At 44.2% G+C, this 23,001-nt stretch overlaps 1 protein-coding gene across 1 annotated transcript; it reads left to right on the top strand.

The window, feature by feature from the left end:
* The first annotated feature begins 697 nt into the window (after positions 1 to 697).
* Positions 698 to 19,368, top strand: GEMIN8 (gem nuclear organelle associated protein 8). Its single transcript, XM_021682407.1, has 5 exons — positions 698 to 791; positions 4,309 to 4,389; positions 8,498 to 8,542; positions 9,122 to 9,560; positions 18,819 to 19,368. The coding sequence occupies exons 2-5, from the start codon at positions 4,348 to 4,350 to the stop codon at positions 19,073 to 19,075; spliced, it is 783 nt and encodes a 260-aa protein (XP_021538082.1). The 5' UTR covers positions 698 to 791; positions 4,309 to 4,347; the 3' UTR covers positions 19,076 to 19,368.
* The last annotated feature ends 3,633 nt before the right edge of the window (positions 19,369 to 23,001 follow it).

Raw genomic sequence — 23,001 nt, forward strand, 5'->3', positions numbered from 1 at the left:
TGCCGTGGTTTGCCAAATTATTACCCCAGAAAGGATATGCCACTTAGACTTCGGTGGATTTTGCTTGGTTATTAACGAATCCTCTGTGATGCTAACAGGGCAAGTGTTGCTGATAATGCCTGCAATACAAATAATGTTAATAGGTACTAACTTTGGTCGGCTATATCGCACCAGGCACTGCACTAGGGATTATTCACATCTTACGGGCGAGAACCCGAGGCTCGCGAGGTTAATAAACTAAACGCTATCTCCAAAGCCTGGGCGTGTCCTCCTGGGCCACGACCTCTAGCCTTGCCAGTTTAAAAAAAAAAAAGAAAGAAAAGGCTAACTAAAGAAAAGAGGAAGATAAGAGAGCTGAGAGAAGGGTGAAAAGTCGACAGTCAAGGAACTGGCCCAGGGACGAGGGCGGTGGAGAAACAACCCTCGTCTTCCCGCCGCGCCAGACCCGTCACCCGAGGTACAGGTGGAGAACCGGCGCCGAGGCGCCGGAGTCCCGCCGGGACCTTTGGCCCATCACCCTCCTCCAGCGTTTCCCTACGCTCCGCCCCGGAAGGCGGAGCCTCATCTCACGACAGTTTCCCCACGCACACGTGGCGCAGAACGCGGAGCGGACGTGGCGTCAGCGGCGCCGTGCGCGGACTTCCGGCGCGCATGTCACGTGATCCTCGCCGGAAGTGCATTTCTGGTCTCCCGGGCAACAGCCCCTCCCTCCCGCGCCCCTTCGGTCTCCTCACCGGAAATAGGCCCCTGCTCGCCCACCGCCCGAGATCCGCGAGCAACGAGCCCACGAGGTGACTCCGGGGACGGCTGGGTTTCCTTTGGGGAGTGAGGGAGGAGCCTGGAGGCCCCGGACCCTGGCTTCCGCAGATGGCGGGAGAGCCAAGGGCTTGCCTGTCACGTTGTCGTAATTAGCCTCATCCCGCGGGGCCCGTGAGATTCCTAAATCATTGCTGGTTAATTGTGACAGGGGACTGGTTCCAGAGACTCTCAGCCGCCGTGCTTCGGAATCACTGGATGACTTTTAAGAATTCTGATGCCCGGGGGCCCATCCCAGACCAATTAAATTCGAATTTCTAGAAGTAGGACCCAGGCATCGGCATTTTTATTAACCCCCCCCCCCCCCACGTGATTCTGAGGTGCTGAGTAACACTGTGTTAAGTCTGGATGAATTCTGACTTAGGCCATACAGCCCAGTGCCTGAACAGAACGTCGCCCAGAGCCTCATCCTTGGAGGGATGTCTGGAATATTGGCCCTTCTACTCAAAACTTGGGGTTTTCATTCTTTTCCCTCCCACTTTGACCTCTGTGGGAGGTCAGAAATTTTGGTGGAAATTATCTAGAGAACATTTGGCACCTGTGGTCTTTTATGCGCCTTACCCGTGGAGGTGGAGAAGGTCTTTGCCCACTTCCTCAGTAATTAAGTGGAGTTGAGCAGGGACCAACGAAGTACCTTTTAGCTCTGAAATCTTGGGAGTTCCTTAGTACAGATCAGATGGTTCTGAACAATCTTATCTTTTTCAAGAATGATTTTTAAAGTTGTTTCATAGGCTAGGTTTTGTATTCAGCTGTTTTGCACCTTAAGTCAGAACATTACCAAAAAGTCTAGACCAAAGATTAATAACACTTCTGGGCTTAGTTACTCTCAGGATTTCCATGAATTGTGGGGTGGAGATAACATTTGCAAATACAGTTTATAACAGCCCCGTTGGGATGGCAATGACAAGAGATACCATATATTTTTAAAGATCATTGTTTAGTGACTTGGGATAGTAAATTGGTTAGTGACTTGGGATAGTAACTGAAGACAGGTTCACAGTAAGGTATACAGATCTCCTCTGTGTTCATTGCTGTGCTGGTAAAGTATATAAACTAAAGCTTCAGAGAGAAATTTTCATTCTAAAACTGTTTTACAGATGGTGAAGGATTATTTTGGGTTTTAGGATCCAGCATTTAAGGGTGGGGTGAGATAAGAAGGATGGGGAAAAACTGAACAATTAAGGCCAGAGTGGAGGCTGGAGAGATTACAAACTAGGTACAGAACTCTTGGACCCCTTCTCTCCAATAGGAAATTAAAACAGTTGGACAAGTGAAAAAAGAGCATAACTGTGGTTGATCAAATATCAGATGAATTAAAAATAGTTTTGAAAACATATTAATGTATTTAAACGTCTGCTTTCCAAAAAGATCTGGAGCTGTACGGTTACTTGAGTGACCAGCTACACAGTTTATTTAGGGAGGGTAGAAGGAGGAGGAGAGACTGTTATCAGGAAACAACAATCTCACCAGCATCCAAAGGCAGGAAAATATAGCTATGGTTTTTATGCTGGAAGGAAAATAGGAAATTTAAAAGAAATAGATTGCAGAATCCATGCCTACAAGTAATTGATTAAATGAGTGGGATGTAGTGAGTGCCGTATAAATTCAGAAAACACAGCGATTAAATGGAATTACCATGTATGTGTTTATAGAAGTAAACTTGAAATAAAGCTCCTGAAATCTACTGGTGGGCTTAACCACTTTAAACTAGTCATGGCTTTTGCTGATAGGCTCTGAACTTGCGTGACCTGCCTGTTTAACCCTTAGTCCTTTACAGTCACACTAGGTTTTGCTTTGTGAGCGATAAACTTGCAGTGAATTGAAGTTAACTGTTTCCTCGTTTGAGTTGTATCACTATTATGTCCTTCTTTGTTATCCCCGTTTTCAACTCTCCCATTGCGTGTTGTGTTCATAAGTCAGAGGGTCCACTTTGTTTTTGAGTGGCCTCCTATTTCACTTAAGATTTTGACTTTAGGCACATGGGGATTTGGTGAACTTGCAAATAAATCCACTCACAAATCCATCACTCTGCTGACAAACAATGCCGTTCTGTGGGTGGAAAGTTATTTGTGTTTAAAAAAAAAAAGAGGAACGCTTAACTATGTCCTTTCATTCTTCCTACTTCCCCATGCTGGGCCTTCCTTTGTGACATTCTAACTGCAACGTCCGGAAGAGAGTTTGGGGTTGAAGGAATGAAAAGGAAATAAAACTTTTTTGGCTCCCTCGCCCATCAGTTTTAACGATGGTTGTTGTAGACAGAGAGGTGCGGGCTCTCTGAACTGGGTAGTATGTGCCCTTGTGGGAGGCCTTTGTCTGTCCATAAGACAGAGCCTGGACTCCTGAGGGTGGGAGGACATTCAGTCTTGAGCCATCTTTGTCCACATTACCCAGCAGGGACCATGCTAAGCCACAGGAGGGAGCCCATGAGTGCATCAAGCCAGTTGAAACTGCCATCAGGCAGCCGGGGGTGGTGGGCCGGAAGCAGTGCTGTCAGAAAACCTTTTATTATCTTAGTTGAGGAAATTCCTACTGGTGTATGCATTATTGGAAGACATCTTCTCTGATAGGATTATTACTACATATACAGAAATTCCTTAGACCCCCACATGACTCAATCATGTAATTTTCATTTCTCATTGTACCTTCATTTATTTTGAGCAATTTCCAGCAGACCCCCTTCTACCCTGAAACATATACCGAAGGCCTAAATTAGATCCTCCAAATTATGTGTTTGGTTCAGAGAACCAAATCACTGGGAGCCTTATCGGAAAGGTTTGACTTTAGGGGCTTTAGCCAGCATAACTTAATGACTGACCTCCAATGTGCTTCTATGCAAAAATCAAAGCAGGTGAGTTTTCATGTATTTAATTTTCAGAATTCTGCTGGAAAAGGAGGATAGAGAGGAAATCCAGTTGCGGAGTGTACATTATTGTTTGAGGGGAATTTGTGTTTTTATTTTATTTATTGGTTGTGATGACACATCCTAGATCCTATATTTACAGTAATAGAAATATGCAGTAAAAATAATATGTATGCTCTCCCTACCTTTCAACAAAGCCACATTACTTGTGGAATTTTTTAATGACTTGATGGAAATAGTTGGATTTTTTCCATTGAAAACGACAAAGCTCTTGTCTGTTATTCCTCATGTATATTTATGCATTTAAAAATACATTTCCAGGATAAGCAGATTCATTGAAGAATGCGTGGGTTTTTTAAGAAAGGCTACATGGGAAAATATATGGTTCAAGACCCAGAGCACTGTCTTGCCTGTGGGCCCCGGGCCTCGACAGTGTTTCCTGAATGACCTCAGCGCTGTTTTTTTCCTTCCTTCTCTGGTGGTTGAGGACAGACAATGAATTCGGTCTCTGTGCCCGCCCGGGCTCAGCTGGGTAGTGACTATTATGCCATTGTGCTCGCCGGGGAGGGCTGCCGTTTTGGTGAACTGTGGGTCCCAGCCTGCCCTGACATTGCCATCCTCTTTTCTTTCAGCTCCGCCATCCCATTAGGAGGAAAGCTGCTGTTCAGTCCATGAAGACGTGTGCCGCAAGAGTAGGAGACACTCCCAAAGAGGTGGCGAATGAAAGATAAAATTAAAGACCTTTGAAAGGCATCTAAATCTGCTGTAACCATAAGCTTGCTTCTCTTTGAACTGGTGGCTGAAAGTGTTGCTTTAATGTCTAGAATTAGTTTCATGTTGGCTTTTCAGAAACCCAGGCATTTTTTTTAGGTCCTAAAGTTCTCTGTGTGGAAAGAGTAGCCGGTTTGAAAAAGTTCACAGGACCCATTCTTAGAGGAGATTCTCACCTTCCCTTAGGAGCTAACTGATGCACTTAGCAGGAAGGGATTTGTATTCCTTCTTCCAGGGAAGAGACTTGGAGCTCTCTCCTGCTCCCCATCCTTGTTGGGTTGCTGTCCAGCCCATGGCAGCTAGTAGGGCCTCCGTCAGAAATCATGGCACTACACGTGCATTCTAAGCCCAATTGATTGCAGGAGTTTGGTTTTTTTTAAATTAAGTCTTTAAATATCTATGTAGATCTTTAAGAAATGGTCCAAGTTCCTTATTTAGTCATGGAGACAATTCTTTTGTCCCAGATATTAGGAACTGGTTACCAAGATTGCTGGTGGTCATCATCACAGTTGTCTTGCTTCCACTAGGCTTACTCCAAGCCTAATCATTTATGAGACAAGTGAGAATCACAAAGTTCCTCCATGGTTTGCCAAGTGGAGAGCGAGCAACAATGAGAGCCCCCTGCGTACTGAAAGCAGAGTCAGTGCAGCTGAATAATGTATTCACATGAAATAGGGACTGGCCAAGGATGGCCCACAGCTTGTTTTTGTTACTGCCTGGGAGCTAAGAATGGTGTTTACATTGTCAAAAGGTTGTTTTTAAATTTATTTATTTATTTGTAAAGATATTTATTTGAGAGAGAAAGCACGAGCCGGGGAGCAACAGGCAGAGGGAGAGGGAGAAGCAGACTCCCCACTGAGCAGGGAGCCCGATGCGGGGCTCGATCCAAGGACCCTGAGATCATGATGTGATCCGAATACAGCCACTTAACTGACTGAGCCACCCAGGCACCCAGATTGTTTTTAAATTTAAAGAAAATGAAGAATGTGTGACAGAGACTGTATGTAGCCCACAAGCCCAAAATATTTACTGTTTGACCCTTTACAGAAAAATTTTGCTGGCATTAAGTACCAAGAGTAATGCTGGAAAGAGAAGCCAGTAATTATAAAGCTGCGTGTAAGCTGCTACTCCTTTAGACATATTTTTCTAGGCCTTCTTTCATTTGATTTCTGAGAGTTTACTTAATTTGTCATTCATTCTCAGGAATTACTTTTAATTGAATATCTGTAGGATTTTAGGAATCTTCCAATACTTAAAATGTAAAAGAATATGATACATAGGTTTTGGAATTTGGGGAGGAAGAATAATAAAGCCAGGGGTGAATGAGCATATGCGACACACAGCTCCAGGACTCTTAACTTGCCGGAGAATGGCAGCAGATTTGATCGTAAGTGTCCCAGCGACCAAAACAGGAAAGCACTATTAGAATAAAATCGATGTCAAAGATGCCTGTATTCCATCATTAAGATAAATTCAGCTTTCCTTAATGGCCTGGGTCCTGAAAGAGGCCAGTGCCTTAGCCGACTAGTTGGTCTACTTCATAGGGCACTGGCGCACCAGGTTGAATCAGAGCTGCTTGTGCTCCAAACCCTGGAATTGGCTTTCTTCAGCCATCTCAGCCCACTGTCCTGGCTTCCTCTTGCAGAAGCGCTTAGGGCATTGCCTTGCGTGATCTCTGAGACAGTGTAACATGGCAGCCCTTCTAGCAAATTATTTGTCGAAATCAAAGGCATAAATAAGTAGCCTCTCCTCAAATTAACTCTCCATGCCCCCTTTAATCACAGCCATTTACATTCAAGCAGCCTGGTGAACGTGATGAATTACGCTGGAGCCTCTTAAACAGTTATCTACTTGATCGCGCATGCCTACACTTCTAGCTCTGCAAAGTGGAACTTCTCATAAGCCATCTTGTACATTTTCACAATACTGGTACTATTACTTTTAAAGCCAGGCAGGATTTTCCCAGTTATAAATAAAAACAGGATTTCCGAAGGTCTGCAGTAGTGTTCAATTACAATAATGTTTATGGCATATTTGAGGCTGAATCCAGACTTCCCAGTTCAGGATATTTAATATTTACATTGATCTGGTTCTAAGTATGTTTTATGAGGCATCAAAGTCCAGATTCAAAACTCTTAATTTCCAGAACACATGCAGATGCCTCCTAGACTTTTCAAATTTAATTCTTATGCTACTTGTTAATCTCTAAAACAAATTTGATTAAGACACACATGGTGTTCACTTTAAAGGCATTATGTGCTGCAGACTCTCAGAAAAATATTCAGATTTCGGTGATACAAATACGAAACCGGGCTGGAATGAATTAGCCACTTCCAGGCTGCACCTTACAGTTTAGCACTCAAGTATGAACTGATTTCTACTGTAATTTCATTTGTGTTAGTGTTACTTCTCTGGGTCGTTAACCCCTTAATTGTATTGACTTTTATATTTCTTTAGTAGTTTGTAAAGCACATAGGCAGTTAGCCAGGTTTTCAGATAATTGCTCACGTTTTAAACCTTTAAATTACAGTTTTAAAGTAATGTGAACTTAATTTACACTTATATTTTCACTGCATTGGTTGGCTTTTTTCCAGTTTACATTCACTGCATGTGTGTGTACTCCTGAATTTAGAACAGGGAACAGGAAGTGTGGGCTGTGTTTAAGATAAATTTACAGAAGATCGGGTCAGACCTCTTAGAAATAGCCTATTGGAAAGCCTGTTATATTTTAAAAGAAACTGAATGGTTCTCTTCAGGCTAAATCTTAAAAGATGTGGTCAATTTAACATCTCAGTTTTCCACATTAACTATAGCAAAACATCTGATAAAGATTACAAAATAAGTCGAGTTTATTTCTTAAGGCTTAGAGATTTTTAAATTCTGCCCTCTAATTAGGTGAAGGAGGAAAAACAGGCCTCCTTCGGTATCTGATTTCCCAGAGTTTCAAAACCCAAGTAGCTGTTTGCTCAGCATTACATTGTGTTAGTGGTTTCATCTCACAGATGCTTCATTTCTTGTGCATTTTAGGATATTACTTTTGGGTGGGGTTTTTTTTTTTTTTTTTTTTTTTAAGTAATCTCTACACCCAGTGTGGAGTTTGAACCCATGACCCTGAGATCAAGAGTTGCATGCTCTACCGACTGAGCCAGCCAGATACCCCAGGATATTTTGTTTAACTTTTTTTTTTTTAAAGTACATTCTGATGTATGCTGGCATTTTAGTAGCTCTGAAGTCCTGAACAGGAAGGAGAAAAAATCATTTTAAATAGTTCATAGAAGGTACAGCTGCAGATTAAACTTTACCTTTAGGTATTTTCTGCCATATCAATAAATCACAAGCAGGTAGGTAGGGGAGAAAGGGGTAAATCCTGGCCGAGCAAGGCTCTTGAGCAAAGGCGTTCTATGCAGGCACTTGGTGGGGAGTCTCCATGAAACAGTTTCTCCTGCAAAGACGCAGAGTGGTTAGGCAGGGAGAGTGTGGTGTCACACACTGGCTGAGAGATGCTTACTACAATCCAAACCAAAACAAGGCTCATTTGGGGGCTTAAAGCCCAGGGCACAACCCAGGCTGGAGAGAGATCTCATTTGGAGAGGCTTCTCCAAGTCCCAGATCTGAGGCAAGACCCAACAATGATTTCCAGTGAGTCGGCAAGATGTATTCTGTTCAAGCCGTGGGGACATCTAGGGTTAATTTAAATAGGCATCGGCATGAGTTAAGGATTAATAAATTAAGTAATAGTTGTATATTTTTAGTTCATGTTCTATATTATTATTTTTTATACAGGTACTAGCTACTAACTATGGTTCTTTCCAGTCTACTTTCAATAGGTAAACAAATATTTGAAAAATGCAGTGTCCTTTGAGCCACTTAATCATACCTAAGGGGATCCCTCCCCAGGTGCCAGGGCCCTATAGTATATGTTGCGTGAAGATCAGGCATGGTACTTGGAAGAGGCAGCCTCTGAGGAGCTGCTCTGTAAACCGTGAAGTAGCCACAAATACCACCCACGTGTACTGACCAGATGTTTGCACTGTGGTTGTTCTTTCCTAGTCTCAGTGCCCATTTGGACGTCCACAATCAGAGATGGCAGCAGAGGTAAGATTTTCTTTTTTAACTCATGAGGAAAGGGTAAATTTTAGCCTTTAGAGTCTTGGTATTCTCATTCCATGATGGAGAAGACCAAAGAAACAAATACATCCAAAAGCTAAAAGTAAAAGCACCACTGGGTAGGTTGCTAGACAGCTTTTGTCCAGGCACTGAGGAGTGGGCCAGACCAGCAGATGTTAAGGGGGTAGTGAGGGAGGGACTAGAAGACATTCGTCCATGTGGTTCTTGGAACTAGTCGTTTAGTTACAGTGGGTAGAGAGGGCCAAGATGGTTGACGTCAGTATCTCTCCCTACATCTTATCTAAAAATGATGATAATTAGCCTCTGTCCCCACTTTACCGTGGCCATAACCTTAAACTAAGTCCTGTGCGTACCTCATGCACATGTACTTGGTGTCCGTTGTGGGCATGGACCTGTCCTGTGTCCTCTTTGGCCCAGTAGTAGCATCCTGATGTAGTCGGTATGTAGAAGATACTCAGTAGATACGTGTCATTTAGTCCAATATTTGAGGGTTCTCTTGAGGAAGAACTGTGTGGTATCTAGCCTCCACCTCCCTTTATTCTGTAGGTGGCATCCCGGAAAGCTACTGAGCCTTGGTCTTTTCATCCAGTATATGCAAGATACTGGCGACATTATCATCAGGCGATGGCCTGGATGCGAAGCCACCATAGTGCCTACAGGAAGGCCGTGGAATCGTATTTCAGTTGCCCGTGGTCCTTCCCTCCTGCAGCTCTTGCCCAGAGCTCTTACACTAACAAGGCCAAATCTCCTCGGCCCTCTCGTGACCATGTCCCGGCTTCCACGGACTCGCACTGCGGTTCTGCACATTCCAGAAGGTCTGGGCAGCATCCACCAGCCCGCCCGAGAGAACGCCGAGCTGGCCCCGCCACAGAGGAGGCGGAGTCCGAGTCAGACGGGGGCGTGGAGTGCGACCTGAGCAACATGGAGATCACGGAGGAGCTGCGCCAGTACTTCGCCGAGACCGAGAGGCACAGGGAAGAGCGCCGTAAGTGTGCACCCGGCCCCACGCGCTTCCTTTGCTGGCCCTGCCTTGTGCATTGTCTTCCTCCCTTAAGTTATTTTATAACTTCCTCACATTCCACATCCAGTCCCACCTCAGCTCTGTCAGTTTCCAGAGGCATTTTAATACAGGCCTTTTTTTTAGCTTCAGAACAAAGCTTGTGCTAGTGGTACGTCTGCCATCTGCTGAGCATCAGACAGCAGGTGGGGGGGGGCAGTGTGCACATGGGTGTGCCTGTGCTCCCTAATCTATACCGCAGCCCCTCGAGGGCATTCCACCCATTTCACAAATGAGGCAGGCGACCCTTCAGAAGGCTGATTGACTAATTCCATGGTACAGAACTAGTAATCAGCTGGTGGGATTCAAATCAAGGTCTGTCCGACTCCCAATTTCTGCGATGCTTCCTCTAGCACAAACTTAGGGATTAGGTTTTGTCCCTGAGACTGCTAGGTTTTTAACTTACTGCTGTCACCTCACTGGTACACGGCTCTGAGACTTCCCTGGTGCTAGTGAGCTACCAGGTCTTAATTTTTTTTTTTTTTTTAAAGATTTTATTTATTTATTTGACAGAGAGAGACAGCGAGAGAGGGAACACAAGCAGGGGGAGTGGGAGAGGGAGAAGCAGGCTTCCCAGGTCTTAATTATTAAGCACCATTCAGAGTAGAGGTCAGTGTGAACCTAAACAGTAAGAAAATGTCTAGGACTCGAACCTTTCTGGTTTGATCCCATGTCAAAACAGTCTGCTCTTAGGGTTAGAGAAGCAAAGCAGGAATTTCCTTTTTTTGATTTCTTACCAAGTTGCTACAAAGAACAAGAACTGCTTGTTGTGCTCTCCTTACTATGAAAATTCACCACACTGTTTACATTTGAAGTGTCTCAAATAGATACACAAATGCTTTTCTCCTTGTAACCAGTATGTAGTCTCAATATTGTTTTTATTGAGTCCTAATTATATGATATTTTACTTAGGATTTTTTTAATAAATAGAAACAAACAAGATAAATAAACAGAAACATAGAAGTCTGGGGGTGGGCAAGTTTCGGTTCCATCTTTGATCTGTGTTTTCCTGATGATGGGCTTATCGATCCCCATGGGGTACCAGGAACGGAGCAGTGGGCTTTGTATGAAGTATCGTGCCCTTTAGTGTCTTAAAAGTTTCCAACGATGAAGGAGAGGAGGTGTTCAAGCATGTCCACATTTGGTTGGAATGCCATTTTCTATAGCTTTTGAAAAAATATGATGGATGTGCGGTTTCTTTTGTCCTTACCATAGGTTAGAATAACGTGTTTTTCCCACCAGAGATGGATACTTTTATGAGAGCAGCTCTAATTAGGGATGGAAGCAAACCCCAGTCATCTAAAAGGCCATTTTGAATTATCTGCTAATGTAAAATAACTTGATATATAGTTACTCAATAAAAAATAGATGTGATGATGATGAAAATAAAGTAACAAAATGTGTCTTTCCAACGTCAGCAGTTCAGTTACAGATATGGCTAAGAACCATCCCTGTTCCTCCTCTTGCCTTGGTCAGGTAGAATTCTAGGTAAGTTTAAAAAAAAAAAAAATCATAAAAATTACCTGCTAAGTCATGCCTGGCACTTAATACTGTTTTGAATGAGTGAATGATTTCAGTATTAATTATGACCCTTAAATCAGAGGTTTTCAAATATCCCAGAAAGTGATAAATTTGCTTTGCTTGTGTGGGGCATTTTACAAAGTGAGTTAGGCTTTGAATGCTTTATAAACTTGATGAACTTCATATTTTGTTTTATATTATTCCCAAATCTGCTGAGTTGACTTCAAGGCTCCAGATTGCACTGTTATCATCACTGTTGTGGGTTGAATTTTCTTCCCTAAAAAAAAAGATTCGTTGGAGTCCTAACCTTCCCCCTTCCAACCTCAGGATGTGACCTTATATGGACATAGAGTCTTTACAGAGGTAATCAAGTTAAAATGAGGTCCTTAGGGTGGGCCCTAATCCAGTATGACTAGTGTCCTTATAAAAGGAAACATTTGCACACAAAGGTAGACATGCACCCAAGAAGAAGGCCATGTGAAGACTGGAGTTCTGCCACTGGAAACTAGGAGAGAGGCCTGGACCTGATCTTCCCTAGCGCTTTGAGAGGGGGCACGGCCCTGCCCACACCTTGATCTCACACTTCTGGCCTCCAGACCTGTGAGATGAGAAATTTCTGTTATGCTAAGCCACCCAGTTTGTGGTGCTTTGTTACAGCAGCCCTAGGAAACTAATACAATCCCCCTGTGAGAATTTTCTTTGTCCCAAATGCAGTCTGTGAGTGGGACATGAAGTGAACTGCACAGGTCTTGCCATCCCTTTGAAGAAACTGGTACATAGTTGTTTTACCATGATCTAGACAGCAAACCAATAAAAAAGGGAATTTTGTGAAAACCCATACAGCCTTCATCTTTAACCTCATTCTTCAATATATACATCATTATTTGTAACATTATACCAAGTGAGCTGTGGCAGAACTGCTCCCGTCACAGAGTCCCGCCCGCCTCCACCACTTATCAGCCCGAGGTTCTTAGCTTGTGGGTCACCTACCCTAATCAGTCTGTGCCTCAGTCACCTCACCTGGGGAAGGGGGTCCTAATTAATGGAGTGGTAATTATGAAGATTTGATGAGATAATAAAAGATAAGTTAGAGAACCATGCTTGGTACGAAGTCAGTGCCCAAGAAATGTGAGTTGTTATGGTGAGTTGCTAATTACTCATCCTTTAGTGTGGATTATTAACCATATACTGATTTTACTCTGATGCTGTCAGTGTTAATTAGTGCTTGATTGAGATTCTGCATTATTTTTTAAAAAGATGTTCTGTGGCTTCAAAAAAAAAAAGTCATTTCTGGTCTGCACTTTTCAAATTCTTAACTTAGAATATTTAAAAAGCAAAAGAATTAAAGTTTTGGTGTCGATCCAGTTTAGTCGTTAACACAGTTTCATCAAAGTAGTCATTAACACAACTTTTAATCCATTTCAAGGACATTCTTGCCTGATGACAATATAGTAAAATACATGGAAAAATGAACCCACTTCCATACTACTAATAACAGCACTAAACACATCGAGCTTCTGCTTCTTTGTGCTTTGTAAATGTATAATTGTAGCATAGTTGAAAACTGCTTGTCATAGGGTCTCCGCGATGCTTTGGTGTCCTGCGGTCTGCCCTGAAAATATTATCAGGTCTTTGGGAGATGTGGACATTGTCTGACAAGGGCGAGAACATGCTGTGGTGTCGGAGTCTAATCTGACTGCTAAAGATTTAGAAGCTGCCAGGGCCTGACCCTGTACCACCAAAAACAATGGGCATTATTTTTTTCACCAGCACTTTTGGTAGCATATAGGATGAATACTGCGCCATACTGTTCCTTCGAGCAGCACTGAGGGATGGAACTCAGATGTAAGCAGTGTGAATGCCCATCGTGCTTTCCAACCCATTCCTTCACTAGTAATGTTCATGGAAGTTTAGCTACATACACAGTTGGGATATATTTTAGTAGTGATTAGGGACCTAAGTAGTGTGAATACTTGGTTAAAATTGTTTTGTTTTGCTCTTTGAACCACTAGAAGCTACTTATTCAGTAAAGGCAAATTCAACTTCGAATATGGATCATCTAGAGAACACAGAATTTTATGAAATATCACTAGCAGGGAAAAATACAGCTAAACTTGATTTTTCGGTATTATTCACTTCCACGGGAATATATATGTTACATAATTCATCATCATCTGAGTCTTAAATTTAATTTTTTCTTAGAATAAAATCCTTCATACTGGACAGCATGTTCTTGTTTGTGATTACTGCTCTTCCAGATAATCTCTAACATATTTTAATGATAACAAAAAAATTAAGTAGGATAAATAAAGAACTCCTTCTGTGTGGTGGGAACAGACATGCTTTTGATTATGTTATATGTCATTTCCTAATGCGATATTTCCGTTATTCAAAACTTCACTGGTAACATTACTTATGGGAAAGTAGACAGTTGTGGAGTTTTAAAGGTCAGCTGTGTTTTCAGTTATTTCTTAGGAAAAATGTTTATTGTTAGGTTAAGAAAAGTATCGTGTTAGTCATAAATAACCATCAATTGAGACTGCAAGGTTATAGTCCTAGTACTTAGAGGGGAAATGAGTGAAAGTTATCATTCCCAGTGGAGAAGAAGACCCTCCGAAATGAACGCCACCACTGTTGTCTCAGGCTTGAGCCAATCAGATTTTATCCCCTGTGTTTTGGGGGTAACCATTGGGTCAAAAGAGAGACATATTCACAAAGAGCTTAAACCCAGTCGGGAAGAGGAAACAAAATCAAATTAAAACTGATACCTAGAAGAGCCATCTATGGCCTGGTCCATGGGTACTTTTGCAGTGATGAGTAGAGCCAGTGAACTCAGCCATCAGAGAAGTTTCACGGGGTAATGGTGGAAAATGGAGTGTGCTCTAGGCTTTGAGGGAGGGGGTTAATTGGGATCAAGAGAGAAAGAAAGGGGATAAGTCCACTCCCCACTTAGCACTCAAAGTGCTGTTCTTACCACAGGGCCCGGAGGTGCTTTTAGACATTTGATGGGAGACATCTCCATCATGTTGTGTCCACCGAAGCTGGAAGGTTTAGACCAGTTTTCATGACCGAATCTTCAGTCAGTCAGCTGCAACCCCATCCAGTTCGCCCTCAGTCCACCCTCTGTGGAAGACCTGGAGGATCCAGTGCAACGCACAGCTCAGTATTGAATGAGCCGCTGTGGCTTAGTGGGTGGAATTAAAGCGTGGCATCCTGTGACTGAGCACAGTTCCGTGTGTGTGTGTCGTCTAGTTCAGATGCTCAAAGTCCGGAAAGCCAGGCCAGGGGGAAGATGCATATAAAAGGCTGTAGAAAAGTGGAAGGGCAGGATGGAAATGCACTTTTATTCTAAAAGTGAAAACAGTAATTATCCACTGACTTCATTTGTCAGGGGGAGAGGGATGGGAGGTGAGGACGAAGACCCAGCAGAAATGGCTCCAGGCCGGCTGGCGAGCACCTGTGTTCCGGGTGTGTTGCTGACAAGCCAGAAATGAGTCACTCGTGATAATAAATCCAGACTGTGCTTGTGCTCGGTTGTGCTAAAATCAGTAATTCTGGCAACATAGCAGAGAATACAATCAGAAAGACATGCTAATCCTAGAAAAATGAGGAAAAATAATGTTCCTCAGCACTCATTTGTCTTAGTGCTTTGTCTTCCAAAATGTTCTGCCTTTGGGCTAATTATCTGTGGAATACTGAATGAATGTTTTCCTGCTATGTCAGGTCTTCTAAAATCCAAGTCACTCCTCATGATTTTGTTTTCCTTTGGAGACTATAAGTCCACACTGGTAGTAGCATCATGTAAATTTATAGATCGAGGGGGGAAATATCAAGGTTATATGTCCTGAACCCAGATGAGATCCAGTAGCATTTCTCCTTCAGAGGATGTTACTGTTTTCTTGTTTTAGCCCTGTATGCATATTAACCTTTATCTCAGTTTCCTAGGGCTGCTGTAGCAAATGACCATAAATTGGTGGCTCAAAACAACAGAAATTTATTCTCCTAGTTCTGGAAGCCAGAAGTCTGAAATCAAGGTGTTAGCAGGACCCACTCCCTCCAAAGGTTCTGGGGCTTTGCCTTTTCCAGCCTCTGGTGGCTCCTGGCGTTCACTGGCTTGTGGGGACATAGTTCCAATTCTGCCTCCTTGTTTACACGGTTTCCCCCCTGTGTCTCGATGTGTCCTTTTCTGTCTCTCATAAGAACACGCTCATTGGGTTTGGGGTCCACACTAATCCAGTATGATCCCATCTTGATCCTTAATTACATCTGCAAAGACCCTGTTTCTAAAAAAGGTCTATTCTGAGGTTGCGTGTAGATGTGAATTGGGGGGGGGGGGCACACTATTCAACCCACTCCAGCCCTGTATTAAATCTGGAATCTAAAAATATATTCTGATTTGTATTAAAACAAGTTCCCATGACTGAATAGCCTATAAGAAAACAAGCCCTGGGTAACATTGAGTCCCACAGCTGTTTTCAGTAAAAAATGATCAACTTCTCCATGACGTGGCACCTGTTATGTCCAAAGTGTGATGTTCTACTTCTCTGCTTCAGTCAGATGATTCTCCATCTGGTGGAGCCCTCACCCTGTTTTGACAGGAAGAAAAACTGCTAGTGATTGAGAATCCTTTCCTTCACTGGGAGGAAGGAAGCAATAAATAGAAGACAGTAAGTGATGCCTTCAAATGAGTATATTCTGTTCTAAGGTTTGCTTGGTCCTCTAAGTCAGCATAAGCTGAAGTACTTTCAGGTGCTAGCTGTAGCTTCCAATGTCCAGCCAGTCTGAGGGCATTTGATTTTAAGCTGACTGGTTTTCAAATTTGTAGTCTAGCCTTAGGACTTTTTTTTTTTTTAAGTGTTTAGGTAAGTAGAGGCACAGTGATTCAGATATAAAGGAACAAGATCAGACTCCATCTCACTGGTGCCCCCATCTCCTGCAGCCTCTCTGCTATGGAGGCTCTGAGGAACCCATGGGAGGGGAGCTCTGCCCAGCACCTTTTGAGATTTGAGCATCTGTTTCTCTATCCCTGAGTTGTCATCATTTTTCTTTAACAGCATCTGGAAGAAACAGCTGTTTACAAAAAATAATGTATGGCCTCTGTCCAGGCTTTCTCTCAACAGTCATTTCCTGAGCACCTGCTTAGCATCAGGCATTGTGTCCTCCCGGGGCTGGGGACTGTGGGGGGGTGGTGAAGGCAACCGTGCCCTTTCCCCATGCGTGACTTCCACAGGCAGGTTTTAGCACTAGCCGGTCAGTGCAGGGGACAGGCTTCCCGCCCCTTAGGTCCGTGCTTTAGGGCAACTACCCACCATGCTGGAAACCAGGAAAGCTCCAAGCCTCTTGAGAGGCAGGGAGAGGACAAGGGTTGAGTCTTAAATTTTCATAAGGAAACCTGAACAGGAAGGAGAGACAAGAAGACAACTGAGAGCAGAGGCCTGTGCCTTTTATTCTTTTATTCTTACACAAAATGAGCTTCATTAGCTGAAACCCTGTGATGGTAACCCATGAGCACCTGCCAAGTGTGAACTTGGAAAGCTGCACTGGCTACGTTGACCAGCGGCTGCACTTGGCTCGTATGAACAGTGTTTCGTTGATAGATGTCAACCGTAAGAGAAAACATCTCGATGTAGGATTGTTATACTGATTGCCTACCTGTTAAGATAGTTTTGGTCAGAAGAGTAGCAGAACCATGTTAAATTACCAGGAAAAGAAAGAGAAAGATGCAAAAGTAAGAAGGTTAAATTCACATATCCCGGCGGTAGAGAGCAACACTTGCTAAGATAGCGTGGATCCAGTGTTTATTAAAACTTGTAAACGCAAGGACTCCGATTTAGACAGGAAGTTGAACATCTGCTGTGTCACTGGATCTGTCGGTGAGGCTGATTATAGTCTTGGGACAAATGTGAGAGTAAAAGGACTGCGGTCTGGGAACCTCTGTCCTCTGGATGCACAGGCTCTGCCCACCCACCCACCCCCACGGGATGGTTTCCTCTGGGCCTACGACGAAATGAGCCCAAGTACTGGTAACTGCCCAAGGCTCCCATAGGAGGCAAAGGGAACTGCTGTCCCTGGCTAATGTGGAAAGGCCACACTTTCAGAGGAGTGGTCTTTGGAGGGCGGGGGTACACAATCTAAACACCCGTGAGAACTGAACAACTTACATCCTGATGTTTCAGACTTGGCAAAAAGACCAAAACTGAGAGACAAATGCTTATTGACCTCCTGTTCATTTGCACATCACGCCAGTATTTTGGTTCAGTTCTGCATTTCATGGGAAGTCAGCTACATCTCTCTTCTGTGGATAAGGGAACAGTTACATTGCACTTACTTGCTTGACAGTCATTTGGCCTATCTGTAGGTGACCTCCTGGTATAAGAAAGAAGCTGCAGATGTGCTAACTCAGAAATGGCCATCCACGTTTATCGTGTTCCCAAGTGTCCAAAACTCCTTCCTTCCAACTCCAAGGGGATATGTGCGAAGAATGAACTTAGGAGTGTGACTGCCTAGCCACAGACATATCTTGCTGCTCACTCTTGGGTTCCCTTCTACACTAAGCTATCATTCTGCTACTTTAAAAAAAAAAAAAACAAGGAAAGAATGATGTATGTCATTGTTTCATCCCCTATAACCACCTTCACTCCTTATTCAGCATTTCTCTCAGTCGCAGTAGTAGCTACAGATGTGTGCATTCTACTATCTGTTTCTCTGTTCCTGACAGTCACTTACAAAAATCTATCAGTTGGCTAAATTTTACCTTATGCAGTGTTCTCTTATTGATATGTTAATGTTATTTCTATATACATAAAAATAAAAGTAGGACTTATTGTAGTAAAAACTATACAGGGGAGAATATACTGAATTTTTTGCTTTACAAGAATCCATTTAAATTAGTAGGATTAAAATCCGGTAACTCTATCACTTGAAATTTAGCCGAAGCTAAGCTGTGAAGGGGAAAGACAAATCCCATCATGAGGAAGTCGGCGCACTTGCAGTTCTGTTAATATAGCAGGAAGCTTAGAAGTCAGGTCTTCCTCCCATTGGCAGAATTGCCCTGGCTCAGCCCTGTTTCCTCGGGCAGGTGTTGAATTACGTGACTCCATTTCCTGGTGTGCTCTGTGCTTTGGCCGTGTGGAAGGATTGGGGATCAGGGCTGCAATTCTGTAGACACCAGCACTTGCTCTTTTCCAGGTGACTATAAAATCGGCACCTCTAACACGGGGCTGACTCCCCCCACCCCCCCCACCCCAGCACCTCATTTGTGGGCGGAAGTATTACTTCTTGCAACCCTGGACTTTGCAGGAAGCATTTTGTGTCCCTGCTGGCCTGGTACAGTGTGTGAAACCAGGCGGCCCTTCCCAGCTGGGCGGCTTGTGGGCAGGCCGCATAGATGAAAGGGACAGAGCTGTATTCGGGGCTCAGTGCAGAGGTTTGATGGTGCTGGGTGACATGTTTCCTTGCGGCTTTTCGCCGTGTCTGGCGGGGCAGCCTTAGCCTCCCGGATAAGCGATCGGTGCATTTCCTAGGCACGCGGGTACTGGCGTGCGGCTGATGCCTTAGAACCTAGTGAGTGTCTCGGCAGGCACAGCCAGGCCCGACCTGGCAGTGCAGCTAGCAGCCGCACCCCGGGCTCACCCCCCACCCCGCCCCGTGTCGGTTCGTTCTCAGGGCGGCAGCAGCAGCTGGACGCCCAGCGCTTGGACGACTACGTGAACGCCGACCACGACCTGTACTACAGCACCCGCCGCTCAGTGGAGCCCCCGTCCGAGAGGCCTGGCGAGCGGCGCAAGGCCGAGATGAAGCGCTTGTATGGGGACAGTGCCGCGAAGATCCAGGCCATGGAGGCCGCCGTGCAGCTGAGCTTCGACAAGCACTGTGACAGGAAGCGGCCCAAGTACTGGCCGGTCATTCCGCTCAAATTCTGAGCCCGCGGCGCAGGGTACCCAGCCATCCCCCCCTTCCTCTTGGATTCACTCAATCTCTCCTTCTGCGCATTTTCTCAGGGAAATTTCTCTTATACGGAGAAATAAGCATGTCACCAAAGTCCCAGGGGGCCCATCTCAGGGCTGGATGTAATACGTTGGCCACTTGAAGTCAGCAAGACGTGTACTGTTGCCAACATGAAAGATTTTCTTTTGACCTAAAATGATAATTTCATATATATTATGCTTGGTTTTGATGTCACTAATAATGTTCAGTTCATTAAAGTCCTCACTTAGAGAAACTGCCTCGTTTTTTGCCTTTTTCTATTTTCTTCTGTCCTGTCTTTAACCCAACTGAACTTCAACGCACATGCCTTGAATGAGTCAGATGTCCTCTCCTGCTCGAACTCCTTTAGCCCCCACTGAAAATGACCCAGTGGGACAAACACCACTTCTCTCCGACGTAGAGGTCAGCGTGCATGTCCTGTAAAGGAGCAGAGAGTGAATATTTTCGGCTTTGCAGGCCGCACAGTCTTTGTTGCAACTACTCTGTTCTGCCCTTGCAGCGTGAAAGCAGCTGTAGATGGTGAGTAAACAAATGGGTGTGGGTGTGTTCCAACAAAACTTTATTTATAAAAACAGGCCTTGGGCCAGATTTGGCCTAAGGGCAGTAGTTTGCGAACCCGCTGCTCTAATGGAATGAGAATAACCGTCTTGACATTTTTCTTGTTATCTCATTATCTCTACAGAGCTTGAATGTCACACAGAATTGAGAGCGAAGAACAGTAATTCCCAAACCTGCTCACCTCTGCAGTATCCTCTGTTGTAGAAAAGGTATGATTGAGCTCTTACTATGTATAGCGAATGTTGCTTTGAGAAGGGAATACATTTCTGAGGATGAAAATCTAAAAATTGACGGAACGGTCCATTTATAAAAGCCAGCTGCCTTTTAAATAAGTTATCACAGTATGTTGCCAGGGTGAGCCCATGTTGACCTGAGAAGATTAGCACATCCATCAAAGGTTGGTGAAAAGATTGCGTATTGACATGTTTCTCCCGAAGAACACTTAGCTCCACATTTCAGCCCCTGCCCTGAGACAAATGCATTACTTTCACCAGCCCCAGGTGCTTATTTTTCCAAGCTCTCATTGTATTCCTGGAGTTGTGATTTGTGCTTGGGTATTGCCGACAAAAATCAGAATTAACTTCCCTTGAGGTGACACAGGACTAAAATTTCAAATCCTTGGGGCGCCTGGGTGGCTCAGATGGCTAAACGTCTGCCTTCGGCTCAGGTCATGATTCCAGGGTCCTGGGATCGAGCCCCCGCATCGGGCTCCTGGCTCAGCAGAGAGCCTCCTTCTCCCTCTCCCTCTGTCTCCCCCCGCCGCTCATGCTCTCTCTCTCTCTCTCTCTCTCTGTGTCTCAAATGAATAAATAAAATCTTTAAAAAAAATAAAATAAATAAAATTTCACATCCTTAGTAGCTCTTGTTTTTTTCTGTGAAACTCCTACACCGAAATAGAAAATAAGTATGGCTCAGGCACAAATACAAACCAGAGCCTATAATTGCAGCAGCTTCTTAGCTATTTGAGAGTGAAACGTTCTCTTGACAAAGGACTCTCATACCTTCCCCCAGAGAAACCAGTATGCGGGCCCGGGCCTGCTGGCTTTGTTAGCGCAGGTGCGGGCCAGCTACTTCGCGCTCCTCACACGGGTGGGGGTTCGTGATGCCCCCACGTGGGGTCCTTGTGAAGACCGCACTGGATTAGTGCCTGTGAATCACACACTGCTGGCCACATGGTGAAGACTCAGGAAACGTTGACATGTAGTCCCTGCCTTTAAAAATGGCCAGAGTGCCAGTGGAAGTCCTGGGTATATATGAAACTTCTTCCAGATACGGAGAGGTGTTTCCCCTGGCAGCTCTTCAAATGGATGCTTTGGCTTTTCAGCATCCGGGAGGGACCCATGATTTGATGGTGGATTTATTCAGCAAATTTTTGAGTCCTTTCTGTTGCAGTTAGCTAAGCGTTAGTCTCTTCCCTCGGGGGAACTTGTCTTCTAGGAGGAGAGGCATATAGGTGTGCAGTGCTGGTAATCGCGGTCTGTGCTCCGCTGGGGGCATGCGCAGGAGCTGCGGCAGCGGGGAAGCAAGGCGGGACAGGGCAGGGCTTCTCAGCCTCTGCACTGCTGCCATTCCGGGCTGGATTAGTCTTTGTTCTAAACAAGAATACATGCTATGGATGCATATGTATGTATGAAAACCGAGGCTTGCGTGGACAAAGTTCACACCAGTTTCAGAATCGTGGTTACTTCTGAGCATTGGCGTGAGGATTGGCGTGCCATTCAAAAGGGGTTTTCCTGTCTCTCTGGTATTTCATCTCTTTCTAACAGAAAAGCTATGATAGGAACCCCACTTTTATGGAGGCCCCCAAATTCAGACTCTGTTCTGATATAAAATAGTTCATCTTTCACTGCATTCATAGGGTTAACTGTTACCTGAAATGTTAAACGCTTCTGTAGGGCTTACTATGGGTACACACTTTTGTAATTGCTTTAAGAATACTAATTTCCTTGACAATCAGTCTGTGTGACAAACCTGTAAAGGAGCTGTGTGACAAACCCTGAGGTCAAGTGTGTTGCAGAATACAGACATTGTTGTACTTTTGAAAGGTACAACAGCATATTCTAGAACTTGTCCCAATGGGCTGGGCCAGCAGCCTGTCATCAAAGACAGTTGTGGAGTAAAATGGAAGGATATTCTAACTGGGATAAGTAAAAACCATAAATATCCTCCGTTTCATTCAGGTCAGGTTTTGTCATCAAATACTTACCGTCAAGTCAGGTTTGGCTGCCAAACAAATTATTTAAAACACACACACGCATACCTTCCAGTTTCCAGAGCTTTGGGGATTTCAGAAAAGTGGTGAAGGAATGTGATCCCTGTTTTGCAGATGAGGAAACAGTACAGACAAATTAACCAACTTAACCGAGTGCACTTTCAGTGGTGGAAGTGGGTGTGAAACCCAGATAGAATCTGACCCCTAAACTCCCCACTTTAGGCTGCTTCACCCCGCTGAAGTCAACTTCTACAACCATATTCACAATATGTGTAAAGCACAATACATCCAAAGCATAGCAAAGAATCTGGAGCCAATTACAGCCCTCAGCAAGATTCCAGTGTATTTTGTGCTGGAGCATGGAGTTAGGTACTGTTCCTAGCTCTGCTTGAGAATGTGCGACCCTGGGTGGTGCACTTGTACTCTTTGTCTGAATTGTAGAACTGAGGCTAGAGCAGCTAGAAGAAAAGGAGACACACTTGAGATACTGAGGATCTAGATGTTCTGTGGCTCAGCGATTTGGGCAGGTGAGGAAAAGGCTAGGATGGCTCGGGTTTCTGTCTTGGATGGTGGTTCTAGTCATTGAGGTAAAGAAAACAATGAGAAACAGGTTGGGGACAAATTCCATATGGGACAAGGTTTGAAGAGCTCACGACATCCAGGGACATCCTGCCAGTCACTGGATATTGGGCTTTGGAATTCAGTGGATAGGTTCTGCATCAAAAATACAGACTTTTGAGTCCTCAGCCTTAGGAATATGGAAAAGGGGACCATATATATATAGGCCAGTGACAGTGGGGCTCTGAAGAACCATGACTTGAAAACATAAGAGTCTGTGAAGGGAACTGAGAAGAAATGGCAAAGAGGAGGACAGCCGGGAGCTAGAGGTATCTCAAAGGGGAAAATTGTGAGTGGGACAACCAGATAATACGGCTTTTACTGTGATGCAATGGGAAGTGGACTTCACCACCAATCAAGTATTTTTTGCAAAGATAGAGATACATAGATACAAAGAGATCTCAAGTATATTGCAGATACATACATGTACACATACAGAATCTAAGACTCTAAGTACCAATTTACAGGAAGTTC

The sequence above is a fragment of the Neomonachus schauinslandi genome, chromosome X (assembly GCF_002201575.2).
Source record: "Neomonachus schauinslandi chromosome X, ASM220157v2, whole genome shotgun sequence".
Classification (NCBI taxonomy): Eukaryota; Metazoa; Chordata; class Mammalia; order Carnivora; family Phocidae; genus Neomonachus; species Neomonachus schauinslandi.

What these genes read in the sequence shown, in the direction of transcription:
- GEMIN8 (XM_021682407.1), top strand. Translation starts at nt 4,348, where the DNA reads ATGAAGACGTGTGCCGCAAGAGTAGGAGACACTCCCAAAGAG. An exon ending in TAGGAGACACTCCCAAAGAG is followed by an intron (nt 4,390 to 8,497) that starts GTGGCGAATGAA and finishes GTTCTTTCCTAG; the next exon opens with TCTCAGTGCCCATTTGGACG. An exon ending in AATCAGAGATGGCAGCAGAG is followed by an intron (nt 8,543 to 9,121) that starts GTAAGATTTTCT and finishes TTTATTCTGTAG; the next exon opens with GTGGCATCCCGGAAAGCTAC.